General features: G+C 41.9%; 1 protein-coding gene across 1 annotated transcript in view; it reads right to left on the reverse strand.

The window, feature by feature from the left end:
• Positions 1-3,139: 3,139 nt before the first annotated feature.
• The window catches only part of tgfb2 (transforming growth factor, beta 2), a 52,031-nt gene continuing 39,060 nt past the window's right edge, over positions 3,140-16,110 (reverse strand). The window contains exons 3-8 of the mRNA XM_079561355.1: positions 9,630-9,793; positions 7,260-7,392; positions 7,022-7,132; positions 5,549-5,723; positions 5,195-5,348; positions 3,140-3,396 (exon numbers count right to left, since the gene is read on the reverse strand). Of these exons, the coding sequence (XP_079417481.1) occupies positions 3,238-3,396; positions 5,195-5,348; positions 5,549-5,723; positions 7,022-7,132; positions 7,260-7,392; positions 9,630-9,793 (896 nt within the window). The 3' untranslated portion in view covers positions 3,140-3,237. The remainder of the gene's footprint in view (positions 3,397-5,194; positions 5,349-5,548; positions 5,724-7,021; positions 7,133-7,259; positions 7,393-9,629; positions 9,794-16,110) is intronic.

The following is a 16,110-nucleotide window of genomic DNA, read 5'->3' on the forward strand; positions in this document are numbered from 1 at the left end:
TTGGGAATGGCTGCTCTCGTTACAATAAGTCTAATCTGTCCACTTCATGACTGTCATGGTTGAGAAATGGGTAAAAATGTTTTTGCTAAGCAGGAAGTTTTGTCCATAAAGTTACAATAGCAAAACAATGTTAAAGAAAAAGAGAGAAAGGAATAAGGCTAGAGAGTCATTGGTGAATACATCTGTTGTGTCAGAAAACGTGACCGTCAAAGCAAATTCCGGTCTTAAAATCTTACTGACTGGGAATTTGATCCACTATATTTACACAATCTCTATAATTTTAATTCCATATACACCGTGGAACTTTAGACTTTTATCAAACCGTTTAACACTTTCTGCAAATCTTCAAAACACTTCCCACACCTTCTTTCAACCTGCCTCAGTATATATTCAGCAAGGAAGAATAAACTAAAATGCCAAACCTTTGCCCTCAAAATCGTGCCAGATCAAAGTCCATTTCACAAAATCAAACAAATGTAAAATCAACAGGGACCTGAACTCAGCAGAAAAAGTTGGTTTACTTTTAGACAGTTTAGCCTCGGAAGTTCATGTTATATTAAAAAAAATATGAAATCTAATCCAAACTAAACAGGGCACAATGACTATGGATGTGTGATGGAGAAGCACTTCTGGATTACCACCTTGTGACATCAGCAGGTGGGGGTCAAGATACACATTTTACTCACACAGGCATGAATGAAACATGACACAACTGTAAAGAAGTACTTGATGAGGGCAAAACATAACAAGAGTCAGTTTCAGCACAATACAGGACGTTTAAATAATGACACGGGAGAGCGATAACTACATATACTATAATATAGGATTACTATATACTTGTTCTTCCAGTGTTTGCCATTCTCTTGAGTCGGATGGGTCTGTGACAGGGCCTTTAAACGTGAACAAAAATAATAATAAAAATAAACAATAAAACTGTACACAAAGCTTTTCCAGACCACTGTAGGTTTAGATGCGACAAATGAATGTGTCCAGTTTGTAGTGTTGTCAGTGGGATCCATGTTAAAGCCTTTAATAACACAAACGAGACAATCGCAAAGGCTGCAATTATCTAGGTGTAACGTAATGTCCACTTTCTGTGTCTCCACGGAGTCTTATTTTGTGTTAAATAAAATGCTAACCCTGTAGTTTTCGATCTCGAAAGGCAGATCTTTCTTATATTAGTTTAGCACTTGTCATGCTCTTGTCATCTCAATTTTACTTTTAAAATATGAATTGCAAATCTAATCGCAATAGAAATACATTTTCCATTGCATTTGCAGTATTATTTCCTGTCCATTCCACGCAGGGAAGTAATTGCTGGGTTTCACGTGACATCACAGTGTTCTAAAGGCCTATAATATATATAGGGGAAAAATTATTTTGTTTTAGAGGAAACTTTTGGTCTTGTACAGAGAGATCATGGACCCAGTGAATGATATTAATGTAATGTAATTCATACATTTTCTTTGTAGATACGACTTGTGAAAGTGTAGTGTAAGGAACAGGCCACCGTTTTTACAGGTTGAATGTTCTTACCTGAGCTTAGACGAGCTGATATACCTGTCTGGTCATTCTGTGGGCCCTCAGTCATGCACAAAGACCAAAGATGTTGATAGCATTTAGCCTCTCCCAATGTATTCCTATAGCTCCAAATGGCGTGAAGTTAGAAGCGATGGTGGCCTGTTCCTTTAATAGGAAAAACTGGCTCCTGCTCCTCACTGGGTCCTGTGGCATCATCACAGTCTAGAACCTGCACCCCAGCAATTGGAGCAGTTTGAAAGGGCGGGACTAACGCGGATTGTCAGTGAAATAAACCAATCAGCAATTAGCGGACGAGACGACAGCTGTAGTCCAATTCAGAAAATATAAACTAAATATAAACCGACGAGAACGCGGAAGCAAAATCCTCGACTGCTTCATCCATGATTAGTTTGGGCTAAGAACTTCTGCGTGTGTCACTGTTGATTGAACCACAACATATTGGTACAGCGAGTGACGCAACCTTGTCAATTCCCGGTAACGGTGTGTGGTGTATCCAGATCCACCTTCTTTCGCGCAAAAAAGAAGTAGGTGTGGTTTACCAGGCTCAAGGGCAACCTATTGTATATATTTTAAGGGGTTGGGGAAACTGGAGGAAACCTATGCAAACAGGGAGAACATGCAAACTCCACACAGAGAGGTCACGTCCGGTTGGGGATCGAACCCAGGACCTTTTGCTGGGAGGCACGAGCGCTAACTTCTGCGCCACCGTGTAACTGGTTTGAGACTACATGAGCGTGCAAACCTAATAACGTCACTAGTTACTTTTAGTAATCCAAGTACTCTAACGCATTACAAATTAACGCATTAGGCCCAACACTTCTCATCGCAGTTTGACCCTAATTTACTTTTAACAAACAAAACGGTATCAAAGTCTTGAACATGAGCTCAAATGACAACACATGTCTTGTTTTTCATGATGTATAACAAGTGTTTTTGTACCTTTGTATGCAGAGATCAGACAAAGAGGCCAGTTCACGACAGACCTTTGGAGTCTTCTGTTTTTCCTGGTTTCGTCCAGAGTCAGTATTTAGTCCGTAGTTCTGATTTAGTTCCTGGTCAAGATATTGTCCACTGTCTTCTAAGTGACCCATTATACACTCGACGAAGATGGAGTATGTCAGCAACGGATGGTGCGATACGTAGTTCAGTGAAGGGAGACCTCGGCAAGGAGAGAAAATGCCCACACACTTACACACTTGTGGTGGTCAAGAGGAGACTGACAGGCTGAGGAGGCGGGAAAGAGTGCATGTACATGAAAGGTCAGGAGGAGACGATTTCCATTTGGTTAACAAGAAAAAAATTAGTCTAAATTTGTGCCTTTGTCTCTATACTTGTTTTCCCACATCTGTTCAGGTTTAACCGTATATATTAAAATTCAAAGTTGTAATTGAACCTCGAAGGAGCTCAACCGTTCCTCACACCTCTGGGTCCTGGAAGTAAAAATCCAATTCGTATAAAAAGTTGAAACGAACATCGACAGCTAATCAAGGATGTGGCTACTCAGTTTGGAAGATTAATCCAAGTTGCACTTTGGTGTAGTTTGGTATTTTCTTTCTGGTAAGATATTCATGCTATGGTCAGTATTTGCCGTGTCTACAGACATCTAAAAGCTGGTTTGTTTTGGAGAGGAGACCGCGCACTCGTTGCGTTGGGTGTGGTTTCGGGGTGTACTGGGTCCGGTTGTTGCTGTCGTTCCTAGCTGCACTTGCAGGACTTGACCTTCATGTTGGACAGCTGTTCGATCTTGGGCGTTTTGCCGATGTAGTAGAGGATGGTGAGCGGCTCCAGGTCTTGAGAGACGCAGCAGGGAGACGCCGAGGCCTCAGGGTTGATGGTGTTGTACAGGCCCAGAACCTGTAACAACAGACAGAGGTTCATTTTGATTTCAACCTGGACTCAAACAGACAAAAGCAGCGATTAGGAAGATTTATTGACATGTATATTAGTTTTGGTGATCAGACCCCGGCGGTAACATCGATGTATGAAAGTCAGTATGGATGAACAGCTTGTAGTTAGGGATGTCTTCCTCCAGAGCCTGGACACTGGAGGTGGTATGGAAGACCCGTGAAGATGCAGCAGGTAGAAGCCGTGGATGGAAGAGGCGGAGCTGGGGTGGAGGTGGGTCGCAGTACAGCTGGGAAGCGAACGAACCATGATTGCTGGGGCTTAAAAGCGGGACCGAGGGCGATGATTGGCAGCTATGGAGGTGCGGCTCTTACGCTGATGTCTGAGGTGGAGGTGTGGCCCTTTCGAAAGCGATCATTGGCTGGAGGTATGTGATGCTGAAATTAGTCTCCCAAGTTGAATGAATGCCTAGGCTTCATAACACATTTAAATACTTTCACTGAAATTGTTCTTTTTAGGTTTGGATGATAAAACTTTGGATGAAGACATTTTATTTTCGATAAATGGCACACTTTTTAAAATGAAGCTTATGCGCAAATTCAACCTGGAAGACCTACCAGCATTCATTCATTCATCCCACCATCACCGGCAGCGCACTCCAATCAGCCAATCACGGACCCCGCTCAAGCCCCTCACCAGTCGCTCATCGCTCAGGATCCCCTTTTTAAGCTCCCTGGTCGATCACTCAGCCGTTTGCCACCCGTGCTATGACCCTCCTCCACCCCTTTCTCCGCCTGGCTCCTCCTCGGCTCCACTCATCAAGTCGCCAACCCGGGTTTCTTCCACCACCACCAGGGTCCAGGCTCCGGGGAAGATCATGGCAATCATTCGTCAAAGCCATGCATTCCATATTGTTCGTTCAGTCTTCCGCCGGGGTCTGAGCCCCAATAATGATTCATGTTCGTTAATAAGACACTCATACCGTCATTCCGTTTCTGTGAGTCTTTTCGGGTTGAATTTAAATCATGTAAAATTACAATGGGACTGATTTATTTATTTTTTTGCTTTGAAAAACATGTCTGCTCCGTTGTTGGGCTGATTCTTCTGTTCTTTCAGGGGAGTTCTGGGTAAAATTGACTGGAAAAAAGCAGTTGTAGCAATGTTGCGAACAGGAGGATCATTGAAAGCAATACTCCAGTTTCCCTGATCTCCAAAAACATGCTTGTCAGGTTGGCCCACAGTCGTAGCAGCTCAGAACTAACCCAACACTTGAATGCAGTTTCGTTTCAACTGTACAATGACAGATAAAGGACTTCCTTAACCTTTGAGACATTTCTGTGACGTCACTGCAATGTCTCAAAGACCTGTCCTCAAAGAGTCAGTCTTTGACACATGCAAATGGAGACAGCAAGGAGAAAAAGTCTCCATGCAGTCTCCATTGAAATTGAACATTTTCATCGAGATCACCTGGAAACTCGCCTTATCTCAAGGAGGCGCCTCAGAGACGTCTATGTGATCAGTGGCCCTTTACACTTTACACACTGCCACAAATGTTTGCCCTGTTCAAATATAAAACTACCTGCATGCACATACAGTATTGCATAGCCTGTTTTATTATTGATCAGTAAGACAATCAATAAAGTGCTGTATCTATAAGTGGAGTTAATCATACTTTGATATTATGAAATTCCTTTCTAAAGTTATTGAAAACATCGGCAGACCTGATAGGCATTCTGCTATATCTGTAAACCTGTAAACCCATATCATTTTACCCCAACTAACACAGTAAACGTCCTTTCCTCTATACCTTGCTGTGCTGTGTGTCTGCGCTCCACAGATACGGACAGGCTCCTGCGCAGAAGTTCGCCTCATAGCCCTTAGGCTCATGGATCCACCTCCAGCCCAGGTCCTTCTTAAAGTCGATGTAGAGGGAGCGCAGGCAGCAGTTGTCCTGGACGTTCCTACAAAACACAAAAAACATTGTAATTAACTTTCTGCAATTAAAACATGACTTCTTTGGGGATTATGCTAAGCTGCTTGATATGACCGTCAGATGGGTCTTATTGGAGTAAAAATAGAAAGTAACATTGGAAAAACATTAGACATAAAGATGTTAATGAAAGCTCTGGCTGCGATGTTCTGGCTCCTCCGTGTGCTGTACCTGGAGCAGTAGGCCGCGTCCAGAGCCCGCTTGGCCCTGTACGGTTTGTGCTGCGTCTGCGACTCCAGTCTGTACGAGGGCAGCAGCATCAGCAGCAGGTGCGGCGCCCGGGCGCTGTGTCTGCGCTTCTTAAACACCTTCAGGTCCCCGCCGAGAACAAAACTGTCGTCGATGCCTGAGGAGAGAGGCCGGACCGGTTTAGATACGTGTGTCTACTGAGGCTGTGTATGAGGAAAACATTGTGAAACTTGGAAAGTGTCTTGAGATTTTGTTTTTAAGCTGCGTTGAATGTGTGAATCTCAGTCCAATGAAAGACCTCATTCATTTAGTGATACAGTGGAGTCTTGCACCACCTAATATTGTGATAACAGTGATTTGGCGACATATTGTGTTGTTATTCGTAAATATTATGTAGGTCATGGGAAAACATGTCTTTATTTAGGGAAGTTACAGTGAGTGGGACTGATACTTGATCAGTCAGAACTCTGTGGAGACCCACTAACAATTAGAGGATGACTTTCAAAGCTAAAATCTTTGTTAAGAGTTTAATGCAACATTGTGTGATGAAAGAATAACACGTTGAACAAGTTCTTCCAATCCTCGCCTGGAGTTTGGCTCAATTCTCTGTGACTGTATCTACTCTGCAACGTTACGTAGTAGAGCTAAACCAGTGTGAACCCAAAGTTAGTTTCCCCTCTTGTGCTTCACAGATTGAAGGTCCCATATGGGCCTTTCTTTGTGGAGTTTGCTTGTTCTTCCCGTGTCTGAGGAGGTTTTCCTCTGGGTTCTCCGGTTTCCCCCACCACTAAAAACATGTACTTTAGAGTGAATCAGTGCATGTCAGGCAGCCTCCCTTCCGTCAGTCTACCCCAGGGCAACTGTGGCCACTAAGGTATCTTCCAACCACCGAGTATGGAGTGAATATTGTCCCATAAAGCGTTTTGTGACCATGTCTGTGAAAGGCGCCATACAAATAAAGTCTGTTCCTAATCCAGTTTCACACTATTGCCTATGCCAATGTTTCCCAATGTTTCCCAATCTTTTTTCCTTTTTTCCCCCAATCCAGGTCACAGAAATACATCAAAACATCAAAATAGAAGCATTTATTTTTGACAAATGAAAAATAATTGGTGTCTTTTCTGCACCTGTGCTTATTTTCCAATTCTCTTGTGTGTCATTTGTTTTGTGCAAAGAATTTTTTTTTGTTATTTATGGTTTGACCCTCTGAGAAGACGAAGATTGAGGAGCCCCCACAATATCTGGCAGGTTGGGAATGCTGGTATTGCGCCCTGGTCTGTAAAAACTAGTTTATGACCTCTTATTGCTCAATTGATTTCTATCTTTTGAATAAAGCTCTGACTTTTGGACATAAAGATCCATCTGTCCCAATATTGGACAATTCAATACTCCTTTCTTTGCCATATTTGCTGTGCTTTTCTGGCATATTTGCTGCATAAATATAAAAATCCAGACCTGCGAATCGCGCCTCCAGCTCCTCGCTCTTGTTGGGGATGATGTAGTTGTTGGAGGGGACGAAGGTGCAGCAGGGACAGTGCAGGCTGAGCTTAAAGCCGCTGTTTCTGTCTGGGCACATCAGCAGGAAATCACATTACAATCACATATGGACGGCACAGCTTAACATTTCATCTTTCTACTTTCAAAACAGTATTTCGTTGATCACCCCTTCTTTAAAATGTAAAAGCTTTGACACCTCTGTGATTGAGCCACTCGCTGACCGCCTCCGTCACGTCGAAGGAAAGCCACTCCCCCTCCGTCTGAGTCCGCACCACTTTGCTGTCGATGTATCGCTGCGTGGGAGACGACGGGTCTTTGTGCCCCAAGATCTGAAATGAGTGAAGGTCATTGATGCAATTTAAGGCTTAAATGGGACAAAACATGTGGCCAACTACTTCTGTTGAAATGCAGTGGAGTAGAAAGTACTATATTTATATTTCAAAGGTACAGAAGCAGAAGTAATAAGTTCTAAACAAAACTACCGGGCAAGTACAAATCCTCAAAAACACTACTTAAGTACATTACTGAAGTAAGTTTACTTTGTTGTGACCAGTTCTATTCAGCACCCGGGTCATTCCACGTCAATTCAACACATTTTTGGTGAAAAAACGTTGAACGTCATTTCCCTTTTTTGTCCTATACTTGATTTTTGATTGTTGTTTGTAAAATTGTGTTGCATTGTTTAAAATGGAAGTTGTGTGCAACTACCAACAATTAACCTATTAGTTCTTTTTAGAAGAAAAAGAATGGAGAGGAGGAGGAGGACAAGGAGGAAAAGAAGAAAAAGGAGAAGATGAAGAAGTAGAAGAAAAAGGATGAGGAGGAGGAGGAGAAGAAGGAGAAGAGGAAGGAGAAGAAGAAGAAGGAGAAGAAGGAGAAGATGAAGAGGGAAAAAGAGAAGGAGAAGAAGAAGGAGAAGATGAAGGAGAAGAAGGAGAAGGATAAGAAGAAGGAGAAGATGAAGAAAGAAAAAGAGCAGGAGAAGAAGAAGAGGAAGAAGGAGAAGATGAAGAAGGAGAAGAGGGAGAAGAAGAAGGAGAAGATAAAGGAGGAGGAGGAGAAGAAGGAAAAGAACAAGAACAAGAAGAAGAAGAAAGGAGAGGAAAAGACAAAGAGGAAGAAAGGAGAGGAGAAGAAGAAAGGAGAGGAGGAGAAGAAGAGGAAGAAGACGATGATGGAGCAGAAGCTTATATAATGTACTAAAGTAGGACAAAACTTTAAGTTAACTACTTTTAAGATTTGTCAGGGCATAACTGTAAAAAGAAGCCACAATGAATCATATTTTTTTATATGGTGCCCTATAACGTGTAGCACAAACCCTGAAAGTTGATGATTGTAGCCTGATGTGCCCGGTTATTTAAGCTAACTCCAAAACTTCACTCCAAACGTCACACACTCACGATCGGACAAATCAGCAACAATCAGGCCAAGTTTGTAGCGCCTATGGACAAGTGCTATATACGCATAAAATAAACAAGCACAAAAGAAACATCAGAGCCTCTTCCCCTAAACATTGTGGTGTAGGTCCTGATGAGGTGCTAGGCTTCCGTGCCGGGACGTCCCGTCGGCGCGCGCCGCTGGGGAGGGAGGGTTAGCGTGACGCGGCGAGTGCTTTACAGCCTGTTTATGCGAGCTGTCAGACGCGGTGCTGAGGGGGCGAGTGGTACTACAAACACCGTGTCATCGCAGTACTCCGCAGTAATCGCTGTACACGCGCTCGCAAGGACCACACGGGCTACAAAAGTTTTTTTTTTTATAATTTTCCCCCATTCTTTTCCCAATCATACCCTATTTTCTTCTCTTTTTTTTTCTTTTCTTTTTCTTTTATACATTTTCCCACAATTCCCCCCTGTTTTTCCTCATTTTGTCTCAATTGTTTCCCCCATGTTTTTCCTCAAACCCCCCTATCAATTTTTTCTCCCCATTTTGTCTCAAATTTTCACATTTTTTTCCTCAACTTTTCTAAATTTTTCCACCATTTCCCCCTATTTTGTCCCCATTTTGTTTCAAACTTTTCCAATCTTTTCCTCAACCTTTTTAAATTCCAATTGCCCATTCTTTCCTCAACTCACGCAATTTCCCCTCATTCAGTCTCAGATTTTCCCTCAACTTTTTGCAATTTTCCCACTATTTTCTCCCCATTTTGTCTCAAACCTTTGCAATCTTTTCCTCAACCTTTTTCAATTCCAATTCCCCCTATTTTTCCCCATTCTTTCCTCAACTCCCCACCCCTAATTCCCCCCCATTCAGTCTCAAATTTTCCCTCAACTTTTTTCAATTTTCCCCCCAATTTTCCCCGTATTTTGCCCCAACCCTCACCACCACCACATCTTTTTTTTTACACCTTTTACACATTTTTTTCCCTCCACATTTCTTGACATTGGAGATAAACTCAAAATTGTACAGCCATTTTTAAATAATCTTGCAGATGTTACATTGTCCACCTCTAGAGCTTCCTCAACCTGTCCACCTTCTCCTCCATATTTCCTTACTTTAATATCTGCTCTTCCGTCAGTGCTGGTAAACATGGCCTCCACAGTTCTGTGCTCTCTCTGTGTTGTATTACCTGGTACAGTTCTATGCGCTGTTCCGGGACCCGCGCCCCTGGGTAAGGGAGTCTGAAGATCCTGAGCTCAGCTTTGACCAGGTTCGAGGCATTCTTCTCCATCGAGGACACGTCGAAGGAGAGGCGGCGGAAATACGGGTTAAAGTGTGTGGGAGAGATCACGTCTGAGGAGAGAGTGAGGGAATCATTCATGATTAATAGCTCATCTCACTTCACTTCACTTCACTTTATTTCATGTCCCCGATGGGGTTATTAGTTTTGCAGCACAAGATACATAAAAATACAGTAGATACATAAAAACAGACAGGAAAAATAAAATGCATTCATTCACCAGTTCAACAAGATGCCGAAGTGCAAAACCTTACAAAAAACAGAGTCCTTGGCAATTTTTGTGCAACAACAGAACAAGAGAATACAACAACTTTTACCCTCATACTGAATTTGGTGCCAGCGTTTAGAGTGGAGATGGCTACAGGTATGAAGGAATATTTGTATCTGTTTTTCCCCACCAATGGAGCCCTAAGCCTCAAACCAGAAGGCAAGTAACAATTCAAGCTCTACTCACATACAGTACACTGCATGACAAAAAGAAAGTCGCCACATAAAAAAGGTCACATGCTTTAATGCAGGGGTAGGCAACATCAGGCACAGATAATTATGAGAATGTTTTAAAACTGTCAATTTCTTCCAAAATCACAGCAGGATGCCCCCAATCCCCATATTAGGACAGATATCATGAACAACACTAGAATTTGGAGACATTGGGGTTTGATTTTGAACCATGATCGGGAGGTTCGGCCCCTGGACCTTGGATAAAGTGTAACTTTACCTACCCCTGCTCAAACATTTTGTTGTTCCTCCTTTAGCTTTGATTACAGCAGCATTCACTGTGGCATTGTTTCAATAAGCTTCTGCAATGTCTGAAGATTCAGTGTTGTATTAACTTTTCCAGCCTTCTCCAGCACATCCCAAAGATTCTCAGTGGGGCTCAAATCTGGACTCTGTGGCAGCCAGTCCATCTTTGAACAAATAACATATTTATTCAAATTGTTGACACATCTTCAAACACTCTGATGATACAGTCCTGGTGACCCAGCAGGGCGCTGACAAGGTCATGATGTGGAGCAAAAAAATTCTATCTATCTATCTATCTATCTATCTATCTATCTATCTATCTATCTATCTATCTATCTATCTATCTATCTATCTATCTATCTATCTATCTATCTATCTATCTATCTATCTATCTATCTATCTATCTATCTATCTATCTATCTATCTATCTATCTATCTATCTGGCTTCAAAAGTAGCCTACAACCACTGAGTATGGAGTGAATGAATAATGACTCCAGTGTGGTGCTTTGAGAAATTTGGCAACACAAGCGCAATGAAATGAAAAGCGCAATACAAGTGTAATCCATCTATTGTATAAAACCTGTTAACCTTTAGACCTGTGTATACATTGGTCTGTATTGTTTGTCATTCCCTTAAAGGAACAGGACACCGTTTTTCCATACTGAGATATGTTCTTGCCTGAGCTTAGACGAGTTGATGCGTACCTGTCTGGTCTTTGTGTGTGCCCTCAGTCGCAAAAAAACTACCACAGATGTTGTTAGTGTTTGGCCTTTCCCAGTATATTCCTATGGCTCCAAACGGGGGTGAAGTTTTAAGCTACCAAGCTCTTCCACAGGCACAAAGACCAGAAAGGTACAACTCGTCTAAGCTCAGGTAAGAACATATCACAGTATGGAAAAACGGTGGCCTGTTCCTTTAAGCAGTTCATCTTCCAATCGTCGCACAGAAGCTCCCGGACATGTTTAAACTAAAGCACGCACTGTGAACTGAATGGTAAATCTAATCAGAATCACTTATACTGCATAAGACACCATCAGTGAGAGATGAGCCTGAAACGCAGCGCCGTCCGATCCCAAATCTTGAATCGCGAAAGTGAAAAGGCCACATGTCCCTGGTGCAGTCGTCTCCCACAGTAACACTTCAGATGAATATAAACATCACCCGTGGCCAAGACTAACCCAGTGTCCACGTGTGCTTCCTGATTCTCACACACTGACCCCTCCAGGCTCCCGTACACCCTGTGTTTGCACAAGCCTTATGAATGAAGCTACTGTACTGCAGTCCACACACGACAGTCAGGCCTAGGAGTCCACGGTGCAGAATTAGGCTGCCGGATTCTAGATAGATGAATAAATACAGTGGAAACTTCTCATCAAACAATAATAAGATAATGTAACTCTTAAGAATTGTGTATGAATATTACATAGTACGGTCGTAGTTCGTACATGAGTGGCAGCAGAGGCAGCAGACAGACAAGGAGGCGACAGGACTCCGGTATTTCAGACCAAGGCGAGAAAACTTTGGTTCTGCTATAAACTCTGACCGGATGCTGGGGCAGTCGACATCATTCATGACTCAATTAATCGACATCAAAACAGTCTATTTTGCATTTCTGCAACCAAAAATACTTGTGTGGGAGGAGCTATGTGGGAGTATTGATAACTGAGCAGTACTTTTATTTATTCTCTGCACTGTCCTACTTATTGACAGTCCTTTAACCTCTTAACCCCCACCTTTCCTCCAGTTTGGCTTTACCCAAATCTTAAAGTTTCTTGAAAAGTAGCAACAAAAATGAGACAAAAACAAGGAAGAAAACGGACAGAAAAGTGGCAAAAAAGCGATGAAAAAGTGACAAAATTATGATGAAAAAGTGACAGAAAAGTGACAAAAAAATTATGAAAAAGTCAGAAAAGTGACAAAAATATGACGAAAAAGTTACAAAATTATGATGAAAAAGTGACAGAAAAGTGACAAAAATACGACGTAAAAGTGACAAAAATGTAACAAAAAAGTGATAAAAATGTGACGAAATAAGTGATGAAAAAGTGACAATAATGTAACAAAAAAGTGACAAAATGCAACAAAAAAGTGATAAAAATGTGATGGAAAAGTGATAAAAATGTGACAAAAAAGTGACAAAAAAGCAATGACAGGAAATGTCAAAAAAGTGACTACAACACGATAACAACGCAAGAAAAAAGTTCAGTGTAAATGAGCTTTGTGGGTCTACACTTTCAAAAATACTCTGGTCTCTAGGCTGTGACCTTTTAGATTTGGGTAAAGCTGAACGGGAGAAAATGCACTTGGTTAAGACAGGGCTTAAGTCTAGCTAATTATGTATAAGCCTTTAATGTGTCTTTTTATGTGTGACTAATGTCTGCAGCTGATAAACTGAACTTCCTTCTATCCTCTTCTCCACATTGTAACACACTGTAACCAGCTTCTCTTTCAGAAAAATCAACACATTACATTGAAAAAGTTTAATTGTGCTGCCGTACTGGACCGAAAAGTGAAAACTGTGATGTGAGAATGACTGAAAATGTTAGGTCTTGCCAAAGGACACGATGGCAGTCAGCGCTGGTGCCGACCTTCAGATAAGGACAGGAACACAACCTGACTGCAGCGATAATATTTGAAGAGTTTATTTCCAAAACTAGGTCAGTGCTGTGGGAAAATACTCTCTTTGCTGTGCTTTTATGGCATAAATCTAAGCCTCTTCTTCTTGATCAAGTACTCAGCTTTATGTGGTTCCTTAAAGCACTATTATTCAGCTTCATTCAATGTGGCCTGTTTTCTGTTGTCTCTTTAAAGGAATAGGCCACCGTTTTTACATACTAAGATATGTTCTTACCTAACCTTAGTCGAGTTAATATATACCCGTCTGGTCTTTGTCCGTGCGCTCTGTCGCGCAAACGGAGCACATACGCAGCCTCTCCCACATGTCATATAGCTCCAAAAAAGCTCACGATAGAAGCTACCAAGCTCTTCCACGTGTTCCCTATTTAAATAAAGTTACGTGAAGTGTTTTCATGCGAAGTATATTTACACAGAAATGTAACATGTCGATTTTATAAGCAGATAAAAAGGGGTACTATATTGTGAGGCGTAATGATACGAGAAGCACAACGTCCGCGCAGTAACTCCTAAAGACTTCCCCCGCTCACTTCCGTCAATAGAAGCTGCGTGACTTGTAGAGAGCTAGCAGAGAACAGTTGAAGAAGCGTCGATAACTTGTGAACAATGCCTTTTTACGTGCATCGTGCCGGGCTGTGATAACAAGCAGAAAGTATATAGTGTAGTAATGTTTCACAGATTTCCAACTCACCCCGGACGACGACACAGGACTCAGGACCTCGACCATGAGGTAGGAATGCGAGAGCACTTTCCGAAAATACATTTTCTGCTTGTTGTAAAAGGCTCTCTACAAGTCACGCAGCTTCTATTGACGGAAGTGAGCGGGGGAAGTCTTTAGGAGTTACTGCGCGGACGTTGTGCTCCTCGTATCATTACGCCTCACAATATAGTACCCTTTTTATTTGCTTATAAAATCGACATGTTACATTTCTGTGTAAATATACTTCGTATGAAAACACTTCACGTAACTTTATTTAAATAGGGAACACGTGGAAGAGCTTGGTAGCTTCTATCGTGAGCTTTTTTGGAGCTACATGACATGTGGGAGAGGCTGCGTATGTGCTCCGTTTGCCTGACAGAGCGCACGGACAAAGACCAGACGGGTATATATTAACTCGACTAAGGTTAGGTAAGAACATATCTTAGTATGTAAAAACGGTGGCCTATTCCTTTAAGACTCTCCTCCCCTCGCTCCCCTTTAAAACAAACCTTCAGTGCCTCTCCATCTCCGCAGATGTAGCTATTGTCACAAGAGCTTTGTGTATTTGAGCACATTTTATTTAGCTTCTCAGTGGAGGCTTCTGAGCGTTGGTAATCAAGGGTATTTTTTGTTCATCTTGGCGACAAATATAAACCGACTGAGGTCACGCAAAGCTGTCACACCATAATCAGTCACTGCGTTGCAAGAAACATTACATCATGCTATAGGGGACACGGAGAGAGAGAGAAACACTGAGAGATTTTTATTTTTAAACCAGACCCTTATTTTCCATTTACAACAATTGACAACAAAAAGATCCAAAAACTACAAAACATATACACTATATTGTGCTTTTTGCAGGGATTTAATCAGCTCAAACACATCTTCATCACTATCTTACACTAAAAGAGCTGAAACAAAATATCCCGTTGTCCCACTCACAATAAGCCCCTCCCACCCATCTCCTTTTGCTCCCCTTTGGTGCACAACTGTTTCAATAAAGAGAAAACGGGACAGAAATCGTCCATGTGGCTGTAATGAAGCTATGGCGAGTTTTTTACTTTGTGATAAAAGGATTCATCTCGTAAACCCCCACCGGACCCAAACACATATCCTCCTTTTTGGCATTACCCAAATCTAAAAGTTTGTTGAAAAAAGAAATCAAAGAGACAAAAATGTGTCGGCAAAGCAGCAAAAACATGGCTAAAAAGTGATGTAAAAGCAACAAGGAAACTACAAAAGAGCAACAAAAACACAAAAACCTCAACAAAACAGACAAAGACACGTAAAAAAAAAACACTTAAAAATGTGACCAAAACATGGCAAAAAAGCGAAAAAAAAAAGTTTAGATGAATTTTGTTGGTCGTATGGTGGTTTCACACCAAAATACATGGGGGACGCTCCTTGGAGGTGGAGGTGGATAAGCTTTTGACGTGCGATCAGCGCTTCCAATGTGGCCGATGCTAGATTTGGAGTTGTTCAACTTTTTGGAGAAATTTGCAAGTGTCAACCAATCAGGAGCTTATTTCAGTGGCTGGATCTGCGCTGAGAATGTGTTTGGGCCTTGATGATGGACGGAGTATTCCCTCTGGAGAAAGTTAATGCTTCGAGCTAATGCTACGATCAACTATGTGAAAACGAGAAATATGCACGAATAAAGTAAATTAAGCCATCATGCATAAAACAACCATTTAACCATGATCACACACTGCGGTCAGAACGCGGCATAAACTTTCAAATGAAGCTCTACACTGGTCCATAGGCTGTAAACTCTCCAGTCAAGAAGCTTTAAAGGAACAGGCCACCGTTTTTACAAACTGAGATATGTTCTTACCTGAGCTTAGACGAGTTGATACGTACCAGTCACGCAAAAAAAACAGAGATGGTGTTAGCATTTGGCCTCTCCCAGCATATTCCTATAGCTATTCTTATAACAGTGGTGAAGTTAGAAGCAACCGAGCTATACATTTGTGCACTTGTTTTATCATTGTATATAAGATACCTCTTGATCGCACATTCTCCTTTCTATTTGCACCCTCTAAATGTTCTTGAGAACTGATGCAACAAGTGAATTTCCATTGTGAGATCAATATTATCTCATCTTAAAGTCCTCCAGCCTCCCGTTCATTTGACAGATCCCAAACCTCAGCAGGAGCCGAGCCCGTAGCGTTTTTTTCACAAGAGGGGCACCGTCTGACCATATTTCAACACCAAATTACCATCAGTCTGTGGAAAATCCCTGCGGTAACGAGAGTCTGACCTAAAAACCTACATATTCCTATAGAGCGGGA

The sequence above is a fragment of the Gobius niger genome (genome assembly GCF_951799975.1).
Source record: "Gobius niger genome assembly, chromosome: 8".
In the NCBI taxonomy this organism is placed as follows: domain Eukaryota; kingdom Metazoa; phylum Chordata; class Actinopteri; order Gobiiformes; family Gobiidae; genus Gobius; species Gobius niger.